The sequence below is a fragment of the Epinephelus fuscoguttatus genome, linkage group LG21 (assembly GCF_011397635.1).
Source record: "Epinephelus fuscoguttatus linkage group LG21, E.fuscoguttatus.final_Chr_v1".
Classification (NCBI taxonomy): Eukaryota; Metazoa; Chordata; class Actinopteri; order Perciformes; family Serranidae; genus Epinephelus; species Epinephelus fuscoguttatus.
In genome coordinates, this window is record NC_064772.1 from 15,514,200 (window position 1) to 15,536,469 (window position 22,270).

Consider the following 22,270-nt stretch of genomic DNA (forward strand, 5'->3'; position numbering starts at 1 on the left):
CAAAGACATGTCAATTTTCTGAAAGTCGTTTGCTGGAGCGCCGTAACAAGAGCACATAGCAACTTGCTTGCATGGCAGTGCTGCCAACAACTCTTCCTCTGGGGCTCTACTGTGCTTGTATGAAACATGTTATGTCAGTTAATCACAAACTGAATACTGCAGCATAACTAGTTTAAAAAAATGTTGATTTACTTAAATAAAGATTAAATATGACAGTTGACTTGAGTCATTGTTATTTGATAACTGCCAAAAAAACAATTTGTATGGGTCAAGTAAAAACTGAGTTTAGGCAAGTAGATTTCTGACCCACCCAAGTGAAAAATAACATGTTGAACCCTGTCTTAAAAAAACATTTGACTTTTGTATTGCTGTTTGACTGAGACCTTTTGTTTGATGTTTCTTTGCAGCCGATGCACGATGACTACGACCTGAGGCAGGAGCAGCTGAACAAGGCCTCTCTGCTCTCCTCCAAGAAGTTCCTTGAAAACCTCCTTGAAAAATTCATCACTAACGTGGTACATTTGTTTTTATTGTCAGCAAGCTGGATGCAGTATTGATCAAATTCAGAAGTTGTTTTATAAAAGTCTTTTTTTATTTGTATCCAGAATCTCAGCTCTCATTCCCTTTTTCTTTTGTCTTCAGGACCACGGGACTGGAGCGTTGGTCATCAGCTCCTTACTGGACTTCTTAACGTTTGCCCTCTGCGCCCCCTACAGTGAGACCACAGAGGGGCAGCAGTTTGACATGCTGCTCGAGATGGTTGCCTCCAACGGGCGCACCTTGTTCAAACTCTTCCAGGTAGTTGTCTTTTATGAATAAACCTTTCTACCCTATCTGTGATAGTAATATGACTGATACAAATACAGTAGATGCTGGAGTGTCGAATTATGTTGTCTTTATCCCCAGCATCCGTCTATGGCGATAGTGAAGGGAGCAGGCCTGGTGATGAAGGCCATCATTGAGGTAAGCCTTTCTGTAGGTCAGGTGGTTTAAAGTGTGAATATTTGATTGCATTTCCTGTAGCATCATGCTTTATGATGATATCACACTAGGGTTGGCCGATTATTTCTATTTTTTATACTGTCCAGTCATGGTTATTCGATCCCCTGGGAAATGCCAGCATGGATGACTTAGTTTTAGTGTTAAAGAAACACAAATATAATGTGCAGTTGTCTATTTTAAGTATGTTTTGGATTTACAAAAACAGCTAATAAAGTAACTTGTTAACCAAATTTTATTATTGTGAACTGTTTACAGGTGAATTAATACATTTACTGTTAAAATATTGGTATTATTGTAATATCATTGTAAATAGCAGCAGTCGTAGTTGTTGTTGTTGTGGTATATTTATTCGTTTTTATTTTGTAATATATTCTCGGTTTAGCATTTTTTAAAAATGTATTATTGATGTCAATTTTACTTGAATTAAAGATTTTGAATTATCATTTTGAGCGTGGCCCAGCGTCTGATGGATCTTTAAAAAGAAATCAAAACTTTAGCTTTTTTGCAACCAATACAGCTAAAAATATGAGAATAAATGTTTATAAAAGGAGTTGAACATTTTAATTAAAAAAAAATTTAAATTCAAATCTATCTAGTCTGTACTTGGTGGGATGATATCACAGTGTCATGTTCCGTTTAACATTATAATTTCATCTTTATTATCACAATCTAAATCATATCCATAACATTAACTGCTCTTATGGAGTTGAGAACAAAGTTTGGTGAGCAGGCATACAGAGAACGGAGATGTGGGGTGTAAAGGAGACGGCAAACTGGTTTGCAATTAAGAATTTCAAATTCACTCATTACTCATGCTGATTAATGGAGCTCAGCAGGCGGACATGCTGCTGCACCACAAACACCTCTAAGTGCACGGCAGGACGCAGACTCAGATTATTTTTCATAGCATCTTAGCTCTTATAGCAAGTTAGTTAAAGTCTCCTTAATGTTGGTGTAGGAAACACAATCGTCAATCATCGCCTCAATAATTGATATATGATCCGATCATCAACCTGTGTTTGTTTACATGTAGGAGGGGGACAAGGAAATAGCCACCAAGATGCAGGAGCTGGCCCTGAGTGAAGGGGCTCTTCCACGACATCTGCACACTTCTTTGTTCACCATCAGCACTGACCAGCGGATGCTTACCAACAGGTCTAACCTCAATTAATTCACACATTCACACAATTTATTGGTTCCAGCAGCTAGTTAATTCTCTCTATTTACAGTTTCGTTCTACATTAATACTCTTAACCAGAGAAACATTAATCTCATGTAGTGGTAGACAAAGCTTCAGTTGCTACAGTAAATGAAAATGAAGACGTGTTCTCTGAGGAACAAATAACAAAACAGCGACTCGAGTGATATTTTTCTCTCTCAGGCAGCTGAGTCGTCACCTGGTGGGACTTTGGACAGCAGAGAACCCCACTGCCATGAACCTTCTGAAAAGGATACTGGTAAGGCCACAGATCAGCCCATTCAAGACTTTAAAATATTTGATGCCTGTCCAATACTCACGGCAGCTATTAGCATAATGTGATACAGACAAGTACTCCAGGATGTAAGCCAATACTTTTCTCTGGCAGCTAAGGCACGTTGTTTAAGTCTTAACCCATTTCACTGTGTCTTGTGCGCTCTCAGCCAACAGGCCTGCTGGCTTACCTGGACAGTCCTGACGCTGTGCCGGAGAAAGATATGGACAGAATGCACGTCCGTGACAACTTGAAAATTGCCACGGTATCTGGACAAACACATAACTTTACTTTTCTGCAGATTGAACAAACGGCTCAATGAGAGTATTTGACATCTCTAACTGTTGTTTTATATTTGTTGCCCACAGGACCAGCTAAATCGAAACAAGGTCCCCGAGTGGCAGCGGATAGCCGGCAAAGCAGCCAAAGAGGTGGAGAAGTTTGCCAAGGAGAAGGCTGATCTGGTGTTGATGCACTGGAGAGATAAAATGGGCATAGCCCAGAAGGAGGTGAGGAGATATTTTCCTTTGCAAAGATGCTGAGAGGCTGATTTCTCTGTTATCTATCAGACAAGCTGCTACTGCTGCTGCTGCTGCTGCTGCTGCTGACTTTGTCTGCTCAGGTGTCTCTGACTGCTGCTGCTGCTCCTCCTGCTGATGCTGAACAGTACTGCCCAGTCCATACTCAGTAACACACTTTGCAGCTGCTGTTGTTGTTTTGCATGCAGAGTGGTGCCAGCTCCGATGCTGCCTGACCTTGGGGAAGCAGTACATGCCAAGTTACAATCACATTTGATTTTTCCGCACCCTTGCATATCTGCTGTTCAAACTGCTTGTGCATATTTTCATGTATGTTTCACAGACATTTTTTTCTGTTGCTAAGACAGACTTTTTTCCATTGCAGGTGTTTCTGAATATGACCACAGTTTTATTTAAATTTAAAGGTCACCTTTCTGGGGCGACCAGTAGCTCAGTGGTTAGAGCAGGGGGTCCCATGTGCAAAGGCATTGTCTTTGTAGCGGTTGTGGGTTCAATTCTGGCCCATGCCCCTCCGCTGCATGTCATCCCCTCTCTCTCTCCGCCGTCATGCTTAACTTTGTCCTGTCAAATAAAGTCAAAAGCCCAAAAAAAAAAAAAAAAATCTTTAAAGTTCACCTTTCTTTTGAAGGGTATCTCTGTGAGTAAGAAAAAAAATCTACAACATCCCCTAAACTTAGTTTTAGGCCTTCACAATAATTATGTTGACTATCATACAATAAATAGACATGACCTCGATCATATTTATGTTTGTTCACATAAGAATATTGCCAACATTTTAGCCAACATGATGCCAGAATAAACAGCAGGGTTTTTCCAACTTTTGTAAGACTATGGTGCAGCAATTCTCCCTTTTTATTCTTTCCACTCCCAACTACTTGCGCGAGTCCGAAGAAAAATAAAACACTTCAAAGATGACACAGTGTAGCTTACTGTAGGCCTGCAGCTGCATTTTTGGGGAGTGGAAGACATACAGTCCTGAGAGTCGTTAGCATGCCAACCCTTGGCAATAAGCCAAGAAGTCTGTTTTTGTAGTTTTACCCTCCAACAACTCCACTCCATAAATCCACCAACAAACTACACAGTTCCCAGGGCATCCACTCCCAGCAGCACACTGGCCAAAATTATGGAGGTAACTGTGGTGTTCTGGGATCTTAGCTAAACTTGGTTATTAGTGGCAAGAGGCATCGCTTGGTTTTGTTTTTGTTGGCCAGATTTTGTAAGGTCTCAATCTGAGTAATTTTGTGCTACTCCTAAGGTGCTATAATTCTATATATGATTTATTGTATATATTAATAGGTGTTAATAACTTCAAAAAAAATTAAAAGAATTAAAAGTTAATTGCCATTTAAAGGGCGTACTTTATATCAGTGGCATAAAATGCTGCTTACTTCACCTGAATGTCACCTGGCTTCCTTTCCCTTTTCTTCACTTTGAATGACTCAAAATGGCTGATCAGCCACATACTTTGATTGGCTTGCTATCACTGAGTGTTCTTAATCACATTTTGCATCCCATGCTACATGTATATTTGATGTTAGCGAATAATTTGGTAGCCTTTTAAAACATAGTAATTCAGTGAATCATCAGCTAATAACACCTGAAGGATTTAGTGTTAGTTTTGTTTGTCAATCTCATAGTATGATGTACTCCAGTGATCTGTGAGCCTTTTTGTTTCGATCATCTCTGTTTGATCCGAGGAACAATAATCTCTCTGTGTTGTATCTGCCCCACCCTCCCCTTGTCTTGTGTGGTTTCTCTGCTGTCAAACAATGCAGCAGGACAGAAATAACCTGGTAAGTAGGACTGACCAATGGGATCCGTGCTGTTTTCTTTCCATCTTCTGTCTCTTCACCAAAACATTCTTTCCATCTTCATGTGACATATTGGGTATGTTTTTTAAATTCAGCCAGGCGATGACCTGTTATCTACAAGGGCATGTCACATGTGTCTTCAAATAGATACAAGAAAAGAAGAAGTCAGTCATGCATCATGCTTTAGGCAATAAAAACAAAGATGCCTCTTCTTGCCCTGCTGTCAGTGGAACACATGTTCAGAGTATCTGTAGTGTTTTGTCATCAGTAAATAATGACCACATTTGGTCTGAGAGTATAATTACTATAAACAGAGGGATCTTTGCCAAGTAGACTGTGAGGCCTCTGGAGCCACATTTTACATCCTTCACACCAGTTTTGATTATGCAGGAAATTTGCTGTATGGCTCCAAAGAGAAAAATGCTTCCCTTTCAAGTAATAAGTAATATGCAAATTAAAGGAATACTTCATCTAGAAATTGATCATTTGTTTATCAGTTACTCACCCCATGTTACCTTTAATTTGGGAAGTAAACATTGTTTTTCTCACACAATGAACAAACAGCAGCAAAACTATATCAGAACATCCGTTTACAAACTCTCACACAACTTGTGCAGTATAATCCAAGTCTCATTTATCCAGTCGTATGCTCAGGACTTGTATTTTTGCAAAAACGTAACTATTTAAAACACACATGTGCTTGCCCAGGTGCACTACTCGTATTTGGAAGTACTCAAAAATCCCTTACATTTTAAAACACTTCCACATAGGTGTGTGTTTAATTTAAATTCAAAGTTCATCTTTCCTTTAAAGAATACCTCTGTTAGGATGCAAATTTGATGACAAGTTTAAATGTCATATCTGCATATAGTTGCTGTAAAGCTTTATTCACACCAAATCAGGTATATGGGACAGTTTGGGAGTGTTGCTTAAAAGCCCCATTTGTGGGGGAGTAGAGAGTTGAGAGACCAATTATAGAAAGCCAATCTCCCCATCTCACCGAGTGAGTTTTGTTCTTCTGCTGGTTCCATTAGGCAGAGTTCAAACACATGCGCTCGCCCAGGTGTGCTACTCATCCATGCCTGAGACTCTTTATGCGAAACTGTTTTACATAGTAAGGTTTTAGCGAAAATGCATGTTTAGGAAGAACTGAGCATACTGCTGGTTAATGAGACTTGGATTGCACTGCACAAGCAGTTGCATGGGGCGATTTATTGATACACAAATGGTGATTGGGGGGTGAAGTATTCCTTGAAGGTTCTAAGGCTACAGTAACGACATCCTCTTGAAGCAACATATTCATGACAGTTGGCATCATAACTCTGTCTCGCCCAGCAAGAATTATAGAACACACCCAGTTTTGGGATCCCACTTTGGTTTTTGTGTTTCATAACCTTGTTTTCTATGTTGGTGCAATGATGACAATGTTTTTTGGTCGTTTTGTTTTATGTCCCTAATATCTGACTTTCTCCATTCTCAAAAACATTCTTGTTTTACTTTCCTCCATACTCATGACATTTTTTTTTCCATGTCTGGTGTCCCTGTGTCAAATGTTTCTCATGTTGTTGCCATTTTAACTTCACAACTCTCTTTATGCCATAAGCTGTGAAGGAGAAATATTGAATGCTTTAAAGATTGATAAACTGACTTGAAGCAGTTCCTTAAAGTTTGAGTCTTTCCTTTGATTTCAGAACCCAAACCAAAAGCCTGTCATCCTGAGGAAGAGACGCCAGAGGATAAAGATTGAAGTCAACTGGGAGCTTTTCTACTACAGGTACAACATGGCTCCCATAGAGAGATCAGTTTCTGGCTTAGGGACATTTGTTTTTATGAACACACAGTGCATTTTGCAAGAATAAAACCCACCACTGGAGCAATGTGTTAAACCGGTTATTTTTTACTTTACAATCCTGACCTGCTTTTCTGTCTTCTCAAGATTCCAGCTCGACCATGCACGGTCCAACCTCATCTGGAACCTGAAGACAAGGGAGGAGCTGCGGGACGCTCTGGAGGGGGAGATGCGTGCCTTCAGCATAGACCGTGAGCTTGGCAGTGCCACCGTCATCTCTTGGAACCACCAGGAGTTTGAGGTCTGTGCTCAGCTGGAGTATGTTACACTCACTGAGCTCTCATTTGATTTTAACCATCAATATCTGTGACACACTGGAGTTTCAGGCCAGACCAGTGTATGGTGATACTTGAATCCCACATATAAATACAGGATTATCTCTTGAACTAATACTCATACTGTGTCTGTATATGTTCCCATTTGCAGGTGAAATACGAGTGCCTTTCAGATGAGATAAAGATTGGGGATTATTACCTGCGTCTGCTGCTCGAAGAGGATGAAAATGAAGAATCAAATGCCATCAAGAGATCGTAAGACTGCAAACACTCATCCAGCTGCACTAATATTATCATTCTGCACTGGATCCAAAGTGATGACTCATGCTTCGCCCTCTTTTTGCTCTTAGATACGAGTTCTTCAATGAACTCTACCATCGCTTTCTGCTGACACCCAAAGTTACGATGAAGTGCCTGTGCCTGCAGGCGCTCGCTATAGTCTATGGGAAGTGCTACGAGGAGATTGGCTCCTTCACAGACACAAAATACATAGTGGGCATGTTGGACCGAGTGAGTGCTAATATACTAATATATACTAATATATTTGAGGTGTTTTGGTGTCTTTTAATTAATCCTGAAATCCAAAATGCTCCTCTGTCTACAGTGTACAGACAAACTTGAAAGAGACAGACTCATCCTCTTCCTCAACAAACTCATCCTCAACAAGGTAAGCTGTTTAAAGCAACTTGGAACTGCCCATTCATTTTACTCGCATTTCTGTGTCTCTGTCTCGAGTAATACTTCATTATTTTGTTGCACAGAAAAATGTGAAGGAGGTGATGGACTCAAATGGAGTGCGTATCCTGGTGGATCTGCTCACCTTGGCCCATCTGCACACCAGCAGAGCTACTGTGCCCCTTCAGGTACAAACATGGCTGTAGCTTTTGAGTTATAGTATATGAAAAGAGTGTCTCTTTTAATTTGATCAAATACACATGACACTCAATGTTACAAGTCTCCATGAACCCTAGATTAGATTTGATTCAGTATTGAATTATGTGTAGAAAATGTTATTCTGTCTGGAGTGTCAAACAGTGGGTGTTCTTAATTTCCACAGAGCAACGTGCTGGAAGCAGCACCGGACATGAAGAGGGAGAGTGAGAAGGAGTGGTACTTTGGCAACGCAGACAAGGAGAGGAGAGGACCTTTCAGCTTTGAGGAGGTATGGGATCTCTTTTAAATGTCAAACACTGAGATTTCACTGTAAAATTAATTTGGAAACAGATGATGTAATACCTGCTAAAAACAACTTATCAAAATGGAATGAAACTTAAAAAAAGCCCTTTTGACATAATATATTGCCAGTAGTTCAGCAGACATGTTATTTGGTACAGATACTTAATTTTTACTTTACATAGACAACTGATGACCTGTTTTTATCATGTATAAATTATTGTATAATGGAATAAAAGTGGCCATTTAAAGCAGAAACTGCTATTTTCCAGCCTGGGCCATATTTTCCCATGTTTTTGTGTCTAAGTGACTAATGGAGACAAAAATTTTTTGAAATAATTCCAGAGCGAAACAACCCGATACAGGCTGTAATGTAACTACCCGGGGTATTTGTGCACCGTCAATTTGTGTTCACTAAAAGTGCTTCTGATTGCCACTGACACGTGCGAATGATTGTGATAAGCTTTTGACAACACTATGGAAAGTATCCCTACTGAGACAGACTTTTTTGTTAATAAGTAAGATCTTTTTTGTTTAACCACAAACAACCACAAAATTGCCATCGCCAACCTCACCAGACTCATTTTAAATAAACAGTAATTTCATCATCATAAAACACACTTTATCAAAGGCAACCGACACAAAACAAAACTCACAAAAACCATCTTGGTTTGTCTTCCCACTGTCCCAACAATCATCAACTCTGGTCTGGTTGAAAAGGAAAAAAAAACCTTAATTCACCCAGTTAGATGTGAAAATATGCTGACTCTATACATGCTGAAATTACTGTTTATTTAAGTGGAGCCTGGTGGGTTTGGCGATGGCGATTATGTGGTTGTTTCTGGTTAAACAAGAAAGATCATCCTCTTTAACAGGTCTGTCATAGTAGTGATCCTCTCCATAATGTTGTCAGACACTGACACCTGTCAGTGGTTAAAAACAAGCGCTTGTAAGTGGGCATAAACTGATGCATGCCCCAGGTGGTTACATTACAGCCTGTTTCTCTGCTGATGGCTGCTGCCCTCTTGCAAAATACTGGACCAGTTTCAGAAATTGTTGTTCCTATTAGTCATGTAGATACAAAACATGGGAAATTGGGGTCCAGGTTGAAAAATACCAAAGTTACCCTTTAAATGTATTACGCTGTCCTATCTAGTTATCAGGTTATTGCAGTGTTATTTTGATTTTTGTTGGTCTCTTACAGTTTGTTGTTGCCTTTCACCTTTGTTTTCAGCAGCCACCTCATACTTATCGTTGTGTTATGTTTTTACTTTTCTTCTCCAGATGCAGGAGTTTTGGAGCACAGGCGTCCTGACGGCGAAGACACGCTGCTGGGCTCAGGGGATGGATGGTTGGCGCCCCCTGCAGGCCATCCCCCAGCTAAAATGGTGCCTCCTGGCCACCGGACAGGCAGTGATGAACGAGTCTGACTTGGCTACTCTAATCCTTAACATGCTCATCACCATGTGCTCATACTACCCCAGCAGGTGGGTACAGCAGAAAATGCTTCCCTTTTCTGAAATGTCTTTTTATACGGCCTTATAATAATATCAATCTGAAGTATGCATGATGAAATTTGGTTGAAACATGAAACCATTAGTCCATGATTGTAACATACCTGTCTATTTCCATTTTACTCAGGGACCAAGATAACGCCATTATCCGTCCTTTGCCTAAGATCAAGAGGATGATCAGTGACAATGCATGTCTGCCTCACATCGTCCAGGTATTTTTTTTTCCTTGTCCTATACAGTATGTCATATCCGCTTTGGTGAATTGCCGAATGATACTAAATGACATGCTGATGGTTTCCCATCACGTTTTCTTTGCCTACTCCAGCTGCTGTTGACCTTTGACCCCATCCTGGTGGAAAAGGTGGCTAACGTCCTGTACCTGGTGATGCAGGACAACCCGAATCTGCAGCGCCTCTATTTAACTGGTGTCTTCTTCTTCATCATGATGTACACAGGCTCCAACGTGCTTCCTGTAGCAAGGTGAGAACATGCAACAAATGGCACATAAGCATTTTGCACCGACGTCCTAACACGCTAAAGTTATCCCCGAGACATTTTCAAAGAAATATTTAGTTTTTGATTGTCATGAACTGAGGACTGACACTTTAATGGTGTACTATGCAGGAACTGTCAGTTACTGTTGGTAAATAGCATTGCCAGCAAAAGTGAGAGTGTTTTGAAATGCTTTGCTATATTTGTAGTTCTTTGGCACTGTGACCAGGACTTTTGTTACCTCCATTTGGGTGCGTGCTGCCTACGATCTGGCACCTGTTTGCTACCTTTTTATAAAGTCCCAACCTTACTTGTCTGCTGCCCCCAAAATACAGGCAGAGAGCAGAGTCTCTGTAGACAAATACACCCCCACGCTTCTAGTGGCAATAGGTGAGGATTGAGAGGGATTACTTTTGTATGAGTCTATGCCAGTGTTTCTTAAACTGTGTGGCCCCTGATCAGGGTGGAAAAATAGTCTGTAGGTTTACAGAATGGACCAATATTTGATAGCATTGCTCCAATAGTGTAGTCTACATGATATGCAGGTATACGCCATATACCCACTAAGAAAGCTCCAGGATTTCTGCATGCCCTTTTAAAAAAATACGCAAGGATATGTGACAGCATATTTTTGTAACAGAGCTTTCAATTTAGATATCTGTTTTTCGCGAGTACAGGGTTGAGAGATGTGATAACAAACTGAACAAATGCTGCAGAACATACAGTGAGAGAGAGACTGTGATGATGGATGTGCACAGAGCAGACAGCAGTTGGCAGTTGGAGCGGAGGATAAATTGGCAGTAAAGTTGTCAAGTCGTAAGAAATGTACAGATGTGTAAAAGGGGGTATGACAGAAGAAGTTTGAGAACCACTGGTCTATACATTTTTTTAAGGTAAATCCTGCATAGTATACTTTTAACACCACACCGACTAAAGACATAAATATATTTTGTAGTTCTGCATAATCGTAAATTTTCCATTGACATCTCAGCCTTACCTTTTTTACAATAGTTTGATCTTGACCCTAATGTGGATGTGACTGAAAATTAGAAATTAAACATTACACATTCACACTGGTAACATGCACTGTTGATGCTGACCTCTGAGACATTCCTGTGATTTCCCAAGGTTCCTGAAGTACACACATCTCAAACAAGCCTTCAAATCAGAGGAGGTAAAGTGTTTGATTTTTTACCATATAAACTACAACAAATTGTATCATATGAATCCAACCACCTTTTACAAAAATGTCAACTCTGCCTTTCTTTCTCCAGGCTAAGGGTCAGGACATTGTACAGCGCAGTGTTCTGGGTCCGGTGCTGCCTGAGGCCATGGTGTGTTATCTGGAGAACTACGAGGCTGAGCGCTTCTCAGAGATATTCCTCGGAGAGTTCGACACACCAGAGGCCATTTGGAGCAGCGAGATGAGGTAGGTCTCTGTCATGTCTAATAAGTGTGGTTCAAACGGCACTGTAGAAATGTTTAGGAGTGCCGCAGTGAAAGTCAGCATGTGGTTCAAAGAAATGTTAATAGGTTGTGTGAACTCTCTGCTTTAGGCGGATGATGATTGAGAAGATAGCCGCCCACATAGCTGACTTCAGCCCCAGGCTGCAGAGCAACACGCGGGCCCTCTACCAGTACTGCCCCATCCCTGTGGTCAGCTTCCCTCAGCTGGATAACGAGCTTTTCTGCAACATCTACTACCTCAGACATCTCTGTGACACCATCCGCTTCCCCAACTGGCCCATTCGAGATGCCGTATGTCTCCTTTTTTTCTCCTATACATCCCAGCTTGTTCTCCCTTATCAGTGTCCTGCTTGTGTTTGCTAAGACAGAGTTCTTTAATGTTGTGATCCACCTCCATTATTCCTACAGGTGAAGCTGCTAAAAGACACCCTTGAAGCCTGGAAGAGGGAGGTGGAGAAGAAGCCTCCCTCTATGTCTGTAGATGATGCATATGAAGTCCTCAACCTCCCCAAAGGACAGGGCCAGTGAGTGGCCTTTGATTTATCACTTGTTCCTATTTGTCTTGCATCCTGAATCATCTTTATTGATTAGTAGCAATAAAAGATGTTGTTGTTGGATAATATGGATTTAGATCGCAGGACTCAAGAGATATTGGTATTTTTGTCTTCAGGCACGAGGAGAGTAAAATCAGGAAAGCTTATTTCAGACTGGCGCAGAAGTACCATCCAGACAAGAACCCTGAGGGCAGGGTATGTATCATCATCATTACTGTCACTATATGTACGTTGGGGCTTACGTAGCTTCATCCACAGATCTCATTTCAAATCCTATCTTTCAGGAAATGTTTGAGAAAGTCAACAAAGCCTACGAGTTCCTTTGCACAAAGTCTGCCCGAATCATTGACGGCCCCGACCCAGAAAACATCATCCTCATCCTCAAAGCTCAGAGCATCCTGTTCAACCGACACAAACAAGGTATGTAGATAGATCAGCTTTCTGTCTTTCATTGTTGCTATTATTTCTACCTTAATAATTTGAGAAAAACAAGTTCTGAAAAAGTGAACTGCTACTCCTCCTCTTCATTGTGTATAAACAGAACTGGAACCCTACAAATACGCCGGTTACCCCATGCTCATCAAAACAATCACAATGGAGACAGAGGATGAGCTGCTGTTCTCCAAAACCTCCCCTCTCCTTCCGGCCGCTGCTGAGCTTGCATTCCACACCGTTAACTGCTCGGCTCTTAATGCAGAGGAGCTGCGCCGCGACAATGGCATCGAGGTAAACACACTGTCACATATACTGAAATATCAACCAGTCTAAAAGAAACTGTCCATCCACACGTGGACCTGTGCACTTTGGTGTGTTGGAACTGTGATTGAATGAATCATTAATTGTTTTGCTCGTGGGTTTTTTTTTAATTTAATCAGGTGTTGTTGGAGGCTCTCTCTCGGTGCGTTGCCGTGTTAACAGCATCCAGCAAGCCTGACGACATGGCTGTACAGGTAAAGTGATTGAAAAGCACTGAGGGGTGAATTTACAAATAATGAATTGGGGCTGCTGACAGCTTGATGAATTGCGTGTCACTTGGAACCGCTGTCTGCCCCGTCTCAAGTTCTGATTCACAGAAGATATTGCACTAGTGATAATAGAGGTCAAACACGCTCAGAAAGTTACACATCTGATTGCAATGTCCATGTAGTAAAGTATAAATGTTGCCTTTGCACCAAGAACACAGAAGGCAGAGCAAGAAATTAAAAAAAAAAGAAAACTTAAATTTTCAAACCGCGAGTTACTGGTCCAGACTGATGAGGTGCCAAGGCAATCCTCAAAACCTCAGGCAGTCTGAAAGTCTGGGTTTGATACTCATAGTAAATACACTTCAGTTACCATCAACTTTCTGAAGACACTATTAATTTCACTGTAACCGTGTGTGACTGTTGCCACTGACGGTAAGAGGTGCATTACACCCTTTGCGGGAGTCTTATTTTTCAAGTGTAGTGGCTGCAAAATCTAATCATCTTTTCCTCCAGAGATCAGTGCTGTGGAGCTTATAATGATTTCTTCTACCCTTTTTGACACTGCAGGTGTGCGGGCACATCTGTAAATGCTACAGTGTAGCAGCTCAGTTTGAGGAGTGCAGGGAAAAGATTATTGAGCTGCCCATCATCATCAGGGACCTCTGTCACATCCTGTTCTATGGAAAGGTGAGAACGTTGCCTTGTTTTTTGTAATTGATAACAGAAATATTTTTCAACATCAATGTGTCATTATTGGATTATCTGTGAGATCTTGAACAATATAGAAATAATGGTCATAGCATTTTAGAGCCTGCAGTTGTAAAAAGAAATCCATGTTTTATCTATTTAATATTTACTTTTTTTTTTCTACTTAAAAGATTAAAGATGCTGTAAGTGTATCTTCTTCACGAGACATTCTCTTCGTCCAATATCTTTAATTTTAAGCAACTGCATTAAAAAGATTTCAAATAAAGTTTATACCAAATAAATGCTTTTTTTTTTTTACATTAAGTTATATATTTCATTTTGTCCAAATCAAATGTAGATTGAAATGTAAAAACTCTATTCAGGCTACCACCATTACTCTTGGCAGTTATCTTGCTTGTTCGTGGTCTCCTCATCTGCTAAAACTGCTACATGTAGCACCTATGATGTGAGCTTTTACCATCTCTGCAACCAGACAGCTTCTTAAAGTATTTACAAAGATGTGTTTCTCTTAACCTTGATTCATGTTCCCTCCCTCACCTCTTCCCAGGGTCTCCCAAAAACTGCTGCTCTGGCAGTCCAGTGCGTGAGCTCTTTCGCAGTGGATTTCTTCCTACAGACCCACCTGTACCACGCTGGTGTTCTCTGGCACCTGCTGGTCCACCTCTTCAACTATGACTACACCCTAGAGGAGAGCGGCGTGCAGACTAGCCAGGAAACAAACCAACAGGAGGTTGCAAACAGCCTGGCTAAGCTCAGCCTGGTGGCTCTCAGCCGTCTGGGAGGCTACAGCCAGGCGCCACACACACCGGATGGAAACAATCCTGTTTCAGAGACCAACGGCATCGAGGCCACACCTCCAGAGAACCCCACCATCCGCAAGAGCTTAGCTGCCATGCTGACACCGTACATTTCGAGGAAGCTGGGAACAGGGTCTCCTGCTGAGGTATGTTGTGCAGGTGGATGGGGAGGGTTGGGTCGAGTTTGTACATACATAAACACCAACACCAAGCTGAGTTCTACATGCTCTGTTGTACATTCAGGTTTTGAAACTGCTGAATAGCAACTCAGAGAACCCGTACTTGATCTGGAACAATGGGACACGAGCTGAGCTGCTGGAGTTCCTGGAGGCTCAGCAGGAGGGAAACATCAAGAGGGTATGAACAACATATATAATATCAGAAATGTATATCAGTATATAAATAATATTGATAAGCTATGTTGTAAGGAAAAACATTGAGTTATTCATGCATTCTCTCCGATGTCTCTCTGTAGGGAGAAAATGATAAAAGCTTTGGTGCAGAGTTTGTCTTTAGTGATCACAGCAAAGAGCTGATAGTTGGAGAGATCTTTGTGCGGGTCTACAATGAGCAACCTACTTTCCCTCTTGAGGTGAGTAAAATAACAAGATAGTATTACAACTACATCTAGTCTACTTCTCCATTGTATCTGTATTAGATCATGGCATCTTGAAATGCCGTTCTTAAACAGCCAATTCATTATAGTAGTGAATATTGATGGTAGCATAATGTGTAAAAAAGGCTATTAACTACAACCCACTTTCATTACAGTATTTTTTCTACATATAATAGTGTAATTGGCATATTTGCAGTTTACAATGGACTTTAAACCTTTAGTAATGATATCATGTTTTTTTTATCAACTCTATTTTTAGTATCCAAAAGCATTTGCTGCCAGTCTTCTAGACTACGTAGGCTCCCAGGCCCAGTACCTCCACACTCTGCTGGCCATGAGTCAGAGTAACAAAGTAGAGTCCCAGCAGCATGCTGAGAGGCTGCGCTTCGCTGAGATGGCTTTGGAGGCTCTCCGCAATGTCATCAAGAACAACCCCGGTAAGATCGGACACTTCTTCCAGCTCTGCTTTGCCTGAGGAGCCTGACCTGGGTTTTATTTAGATGTCTTAATATTTTAGCTTCCTTTCTAAGCAGTTGTTTTCGTATGATTTCAGGTTCAGAGTCAGAGTGCATCGGCCACTTCAAACTGCTCTTCTCTTTGTTGCGGGTTCATGGAGCTGGCAGAGTACAGCAGCTGGTTTTGGAGGTAGAGGTTCTTGGTCCTGATATCTAATTACTGTAGTTCCCATTGTTTATGTATTTTACTCATATTTGTTTCCTCTGTAGGTTGTGAATACAGTGACTTCAAACCAAGAATGCGTTAGCAACATTGCTGAGTCGCTGGTGTTGTCCAACCTTCTGTTGCTGCTGCACTCGCTCCCCTCCAGTAAGAAGACACTCTAGAAACAGAAAATAATTTACTGGCTTTGTTTTCTTTGGTGCCTTTTCTTTAATATTAGAGTGTTATCTTTTGACTAAAACATGTTTTTTTGCATTATTTAGGCAGACAAATGGTGCTGGAAACCTTGCATGCACTGACTTCTAACACAAAGATAGTCAAAGAGGCTATGGCCAAAGGTCAGTGTAATTTTGCATTTTCTCCTCCATATTTATGTGAATCCTGAGGGCACAGATGCTCATGTTAATCTGTTTGTTCTCCAGGTGCTCTGATCTACTTGCTCGACCTCTTCTGTAACTGCACACATCCCCAGGTCCGCACACAGACCGCAGAGCTCTTCTCTAAGATGACCTCAGACAAGCTGGTTGGGCCAAAGGTCAGTCTGGATGGATATGAATAGAAAAATTAAACAGATAAATAATCCCTGCCCATCTTGCATTATTGTGCATCATAATATGTCCTCATCTCCGACAGGTGCGGCTAACGCTGATCCGTTTCCTTCCTGGTGTGTTCATGGATGCTATGCGAGACAACGCCGAGGCAGCAGTGCACATATTTGAGGGAACACACGAGAACCCTGAGCTCATCTGGAATGACAGCTCAAGGGAGAAAGTGTCCACCACTGTCCGGGAGATGATGCTTGAGTATGACATGAACCCAATTCGATACAAGTAGTCAAGAGAGTTTGAAATATTGGTGTTTAATATTATATTCTTTACTTTCTTAAATGTTTACAGGCACTTTAAACAGCAGAAGGATAATCCTGATGTGAACTGGAAAGTAAGTGCAATAATATATTACCCCAAAATAAAGCAGTGATATGTTGTGTATGATTTAATGTGACAACACATTCTGGGTTTGTGTGCTCAGTTGCCGGAGGACTTCACAGTGGCTTACGGAGCAGGACAGGGCGAGCTGGAAGTTGGCGGAGTCTTCCTGCGTATCTTTATTGCTCAGCCAGGCTGGGTGCTGCGCAAGCCTCGAGAGTTCCTGGTGTCCCTCCTGGAGACTCTGACTGAGCTGCTGGAGAAAAACAACCCCAATGTGAGCAGCTGCCTTTATGACAAGCACAAACACACAGTATTTGCAGTTTAACCTATTCTATTATTGTAAAGTAGTTTTTTCACATTTTCCTGATATTTCTGGTCTCCTGCAGGGTGAAGCCTTAGAGACAGTAACCACGGCAGCAGTGTGTCTGTTCAGCACACAGGGCCAGCTGGCCGACCAGGTCCCTCCTCTGGGTCATCTGCCTCGTGTTCTGGCAGCACTTAACCATAAGAACAACGCCGTGCCCAAGAGCTCCATCCGCCTCATCCACGTGCTATCAGACAATGAAGTGAGGAGCCAATCATATATATTATATAGCTGACTCTGACTTTCTTTTTTGGTTTCAGGACTCATTACACCTCGTTAAACAATTTATATTTATTAAAAAGGCACTCCAACAATTTTAAACAATGCTCTGGGTTGTTTTTCACTTCTTAAACCAATTACAATCACCTTTGGTGATGCTAAGCCCTGGATACCGCAACGTCACATTTGTAGAATAGTGTCGGGGGGAACGTGTTTTGGTGGAACATTTGCATGTGGCGAGGTGAGCCTTGGCATCAAAAGTGCTAAATCCCTGCAAGAAAAAAGGCCACATAAAACATTAAAAGACGTTTTAGCATGTGCGTTGCGAGCTTAGAGGGTGTTGTTTCACGCACACTAAAACAAATTGTGGAGATGTGTCTGGCTTCAAAAGACTATTTTCATGTAGGGACAGGGATTTTGAAAACTTTAACATGCAGGAAGTTGAAGGGGCAGCTAATTCCCACAGTCTACATCCTGCCTATCTTAGATGGGACTTGTAGTCTACACATCTGTGACAGTAAGACTCACAAACTGGGGGTGTGAAGTTTGAAACATGTTGGCATTTACCAGACAGGGAGGGTCTGAGGAAGGATGCCTAGATGAATTATTGGAATTGTAGGACCCATACTAGGGACTACAAGTCGAGATATATTTCAGCCTCTGCTAGATCGATTTTGGCCTTATTTTTGTCTCATTCCCCCTACATTTTGGAAGTGCAATACTAAATCCCTGAGTACTGCACTCCCAGAATTTGTGTATCCAGAATATTCACAGTACTCTGTTAAGATTTGCCAACAAACAATTTCTTGGCTAGTTTGTCTCATTTCTGCACTATGACACTCTTGTTGTGTTGTGCAGCTGTGTGTACGCTCCATGGCTTCCCTGGAGACTATCGGCCCCCTCATGACTGGGATGAAATCTCGTGCAGACATGGCTGGACTAGCTTGTGAAGCGCTCAACCGCATGTTCCAGAAGGAACAAACAGAACTGGTGGCCCAGGTAAACCGTCACCATCACTGTTTATTTGATTTTGTTCTGTTAATCATGTTTGATGACCATGTAAAATTACTAATAATTTATTTTATTAATGAACTGAATAGGCTCTAAGAGTGGACCTGGTCCCATACCTCCTGAAGTTACTGGAAGGAGTCGGCCTGGAGACATTAGAAAACCCTTCAGCTACCAAGGCCCAGATAGTAAAGGCTCTCAAGTCCATGACTCGCAGTCTGCAGTACGGGGAGCAGGTATGATAAGAATACATGATCAGCAGATTATCTGTTAAGACCAGTGAATCATCATACTGGTTGTTAATTTTATTCAAAACTGTTTGCCAATCACTGCTTTGCAGGTGAATGAGATTCTAGCGAAGTCCTCAGTGTGGAGTGCCTTCAAAGACCAGAAACATGATCTTTTCATCTCAGAGTCCCAGACCGCAGGCTACCTGACTGGTAAAGTATTTTAATTCTCTCTAACTTAACCTGCTACTGAACACCCAGCATCACAACTCTTGACATTTTCTTTTAACAAGCCAGGCTGTTGAAATGTTTTTTATGTTAGTCTTTAAAAGGTAAGTGTCAAGTACCTTTCTCTGAGCTGTTGTTGATTCTGAACAAGCACTTCCCCCTACAAAGGACTATTTGTATGTCACTTACTCCCCCAGTGTTGCGTTACATTACGTGAGAAAGAAAACATGTTTTTTTCTCATGCCTGTAGTGAACAAAGAATCAAAAAACAGGAAACGCTTGATGAATGATGTCATGGGGGTTCGTGTTTAACAGCATCAAAACATCTAATTACAACTCTCACACAAGTTGTGCAACATAATCCATGATCATTTATCCAGTTGTATGCTGAGGACTTCTAAACACTTGTATTTTTACTAAAAAAGTATTTTACCTTGTTGAACTCAGGAGTTGCTAGGCTGCCACTACCGCAATTGGTGGTTTGTTTGTGTTACTATATGACTTTGGTGTTTTTAAGGGTTATTTTGGATTCACCAAAGTCACACAGTAACAAAACAACCAGTCAAGGTACGGCAGCTTCTGTGTTTAGTGAGGTAAAATTACTGGTTTTGTCAATGTATTCTGGCTTTGAAGATAGTTTCACTTTCCGTTCAGTTCACTGTTGGAACGGGCTGTCTGTTTGGGAAGTACTGAGCATGCAGCTGGATATATGAGACTTGGATTATACTGCATGAGTTGTGTGAGAGTTTTTAAACAGATGTTTTAATGTAGTTTTGCTGTTGTTAAATGAGGACCCTGATCACTCCAATCCATCAAGAATCTTGTCCGTTTTTGGATTTTTTTTGTTCACCAGAGGCATGTGAGAAAACCAAAGTTTTCTTTACGAATGCAACATAACACGGATGAGTAACTGAAATACAAATGGTCATTTGGGGGGTGAAGTGTTCCTTTAATGCTTTGCTTTATCCTAAAAACCACCTTGTGGCTGACTCCTCACTTGTGCTTAAACCCAAAGACCCGTTCTGTCTCCACGTCCTATAACTTCCTGGCTCTGCCTTTCCCTTCCTCTTTGTCCTCCACATCTCCTCCTCAGGGGTATCCACTCCTTCTCTCCTGGCCGCCAGTAGCCCACTGCGAGGTGGGCTCTAGACTCCTAAGCTGGGCCCTCACAGCCCGCCTCTCTCTTGCTCTGATGCAGGTAGACCTTGAGCTTGCTCCTACTGCCATTCCTTGCCTCTCTACCTCCATCCTTGACCCACATTTAATTTTCCATTCCTATTTCTCCATCTTCACAGTGCTCAAAATAATATATACCATCTCCATTCACCACCAGCTTTCAGGAATAAAGAAAAATGCCCTCAAAGATGTAATGTAGTGATTGTAGTGATCACTCCTCAGACATAGAGTAGTTGATTCCTTAGTTTAGTACATCATTGTAGCTCACCACTAGTGCTCCATCTGTCCCACCCAGTCACACCTGTACTGAATCTTACTTCCTGTCACCTGTAGGTCCAGGAGTAGCAGGTTACCTTACAGCAGGAACTGGCACCACGGTAATGCCCAACGTCCCACCCCCCGTGGACAACGACATTGGAGACCAAGGCTGATGGACACACACAGTCACGCTCAGGCACCCAGACTGCCCTGCAGCTTCACAGCCGCAGCTCAGAGAAGGACTGTTCAGCTCCCACACGAGGGGGATGGAGAGAGAGAGAAAGACGGAGGAGAGCGGGCCGTCATTGACCGTCACCAAAATCTCCGCAACACCTCCTCCAGTATCACTCTCCTCTCCCCTTACAAACGGCACTCAAGTCTTCATAAACACTTTGAAATTGTTTTAACGGATGACCATGTTTGTTTTGTTTCTGTGCTACTTTTCTTGTATCTTCCAATGACACACGAAGAGTTTACTTTTTGTATGAATATATTTTTTACTCTAGATTTTGTTTTTCATGAGAAAGACATTGGAAGACTGAGGCGTTAATTATGGATGAACTGTCTCTTCTCTGTTATCTTATTCCTCTTCGTCATATCCTGATTGGCTACCCTAAATCTTGAACAGGAGACACTTGGCTTTGTTTGTGACACATTTGTGCACAGGACCTATCCACCTCTTACATAAACGTGTCATTTACTAGTCTGTATAATGGATGCTCATATGGAAAAAGAAAACATGTTAAAATTGGAACTCAGAAAATATATGCATTTGATTTCTCTGCCCTGCTTCTCCACAAGAAAATGTCCCCTGAACCTTCGGAGTGATGCTGACCTCTTGTCTGGTTTGGTCAGGTCTAGTTCGATCCACTCACAGATCTGCTCTCCAAATGTCCAGCCTCTTATTCCTCTGATCTTAAATCATAGTTCATTCTGCACTCTCTTTGAAGGCGACCCTTTCTGCCTCACATTTTTTTTTTAAAGTAATTCTCCTTCCCCCAGAATGCAAAAAGCACTAGAATATTTATGAGTGAATAATAACCACCGGAACTGAGCTTCTGCTAAGACATGACGAATGATTATGAATCTATGTGAAAGACTAGTGCAATTTGTGAAATGTTCAGTGTAATATTACGTATATAAACTTTCTATATTGAATGTACATTAAAAAAAATAAATCAGTCGCACTTGTACATAAAATTTTAAGAATAAAAGGGAACCCACAGTGTTGTTCTTTTGTATTTACATTTGTGTTTGTTGAAGTTACAGATTTCAGTGGAATGAGCAGTTTACTTTTTTCCATTTTTGATAAGAATTTTGTTTTTACCAAAGATGAAATATCAATAGATGTATTTTCTCAGAGTGAAATCACAATTTTTCATGAGATTCCAAGTGATGACATCAACATAATCTTATTTTTACTTGCCAGTGAAAGACATGACTTTCAACTTGATACTGTCCAAAGTTCCACTGACAGGTCATGTCAATGGTAATTATTTGTAGATTTTAACACTAAAACACTTTGTTGACATTGAATACATCAGTGGTTCCCAACTGATGGATCCTCGTCCAACAGTGGGTTGCGGTTCCATTCTGAGTGGACAGCAAGGGACTTGTGAATGTGTCAAGTTTGTGTAAAACACACTTTATTTTGAAGTACAGTGAATTCTCAGCCTAGAGGTTTTATTAGTTTCCTGTTGTAGAGTGAGTGACTAATGGACAGCTACTTGACACAGAGGCAGCACACTAGCTTGACATTATGGCCCAAACACCAGTATCATGCTAAATGTATGAAACACAAGACCATGAACTAATAACTAAGGAAAAATCTGGACCAGTTGTGAACCATATAGGATAGGCCAATTCTAGTACTTAATAGGCTTAGTATATATTTAAATTTTCACCACATTAAAGCCAAGAAAATAATTAATAATAATAATCAAATAAAT

The 22,270-nt window shown here is 41.2% G+C and overlaps 1 protein-coding gene across 5 annotated transcripts in view; it reads left to right on the top strand.

The window, feature by feature from the left end:
- LOC125881792 (dnaJ homolog subfamily C member 13) overlaps positions 1–21,562 on the top strand; it is a 45,367-nt gene extending 23,805 nt beyond the window's left edge. For 3 of the 5 annotated variants that reach the window (XM_049565122.1, XM_049565124.1, XM_049565125.1), the window contains 43 exons: positions 408–515; positions 643–798; positions 907–963; positions 2,036–2,157; positions 2,384–2,459; positions 2,644–2,739; positions 2,843–2,983; positions 4,789–4,806; positions 6,516–6,598; positions 6,761–6,914; positions 7,100–7,203; positions 7,299–7,458; positions 7,553–7,615; positions 7,710–7,811; positions 8,006–8,110; positions 9,406–9,608; positions 9,763–9,847; positions 9,961–10,115; positions 11,256–11,301; positions 11,402–11,556; positions 11,684–11,885; positions 12,003–12,118; positions 12,265–12,343; positions 12,433–12,568; positions 12,690–12,874; positions 13,024–13,098; positions 13,681–13,800; positions 14,369–14,764; positions 14,862–14,975; positions 15,094–15,210; positions 15,494–15,671; positions 15,788–15,879; positions 15,960–16,059; positions 16,176–16,250; positions 16,335–16,447; positions 16,546–16,715; positions 16,809–16,851; positions 16,942–17,115; positions 17,228–17,407; positions 18,283–18,423; positions 18,525–18,668; positions 18,773–18,872; positions 20,397–21,562. In XM_049565122.1, coding sequence (XP_049421079.1) covers positions 408–515; positions 643–798; positions 907–963; positions 2,036–2,157; positions 2,384–2,459; positions 2,644–2,739; positions 2,843–2,983; positions 4,789–4,806; positions 6,516–6,598; positions 6,761–6,914; positions 7,100–7,203; positions 7,299–7,458; positions 7,553–7,615; positions 7,710–7,811; positions 8,006–8,110; positions 9,406–9,608; positions 9,763–9,847; positions 9,961–10,115; positions 11,256–11,301; positions 11,402–11,556; positions 11,684–11,885; positions 12,003–12,118; positions 12,265–12,343; positions 12,433–12,568; positions 12,690–12,874; positions 13,024–13,098; positions 13,681–13,800; positions 14,369–14,764; positions 14,862–14,975; positions 15,094–15,210; positions 15,494–15,671; positions 15,788–15,879; positions 15,960–16,059; positions 16,176–16,250; positions 16,335–16,447; positions 16,546–16,715; positions 16,809–16,851; positions 16,942–17,115; positions 17,228–17,407; positions 18,283–18,423; positions 18,525–18,668; positions 18,773–18,872; positions 20,397–20,494 — 5,337 coding nt within the window. In that variant the 3' untranslated portion in view covers positions 20,495–21,562. The remainder of the gene's footprint in view (positions 1–407; positions 516–642; positions 799–906; positions 964–2,035; positions 2,158–2,383; positions 2,460–2,643; positions 2,740–2,842; positions 2,984–4,788; positions 4,807–6,515; positions 6,599–6,760; positions 6,915–7,099; positions 7,204–7,298; positions 7,459–7,552; positions 7,616–7,709; positions 7,812–8,005; positions 8,111–9,405; positions 9,609–9,762; positions 9,848–9,960; positions 10,116–11,255; positions 11,302–11,401; positions 11,557–11,683; positions 11,886–12,002; positions 12,119–12,264; positions 12,344–12,432; positions 12,569–12,689; positions 12,875–13,023; positions 13,099–13,680; positions 13,801–14,368; positions 14,765–14,861; positions 14,976–15,093; positions 15,211–15,493; positions 15,672–15,787; positions 15,880–15,959; positions 16,060–16,175; positions 16,251–16,334; positions 16,448–16,545; positions 16,716–16,808; positions 16,852–16,941; positions 17,116–17,227; positions 17,408–18,282; positions 18,424–18,524; positions 18,669–18,772; positions 18,873–20,396) is intronic. The other 2 variants (XM_049565123.1, XM_049565126.1) reach the window with 1 other exon arrangement.
- The last annotated feature ends 708 nt before the right edge of the window (positions 21,563–22,270 follow it).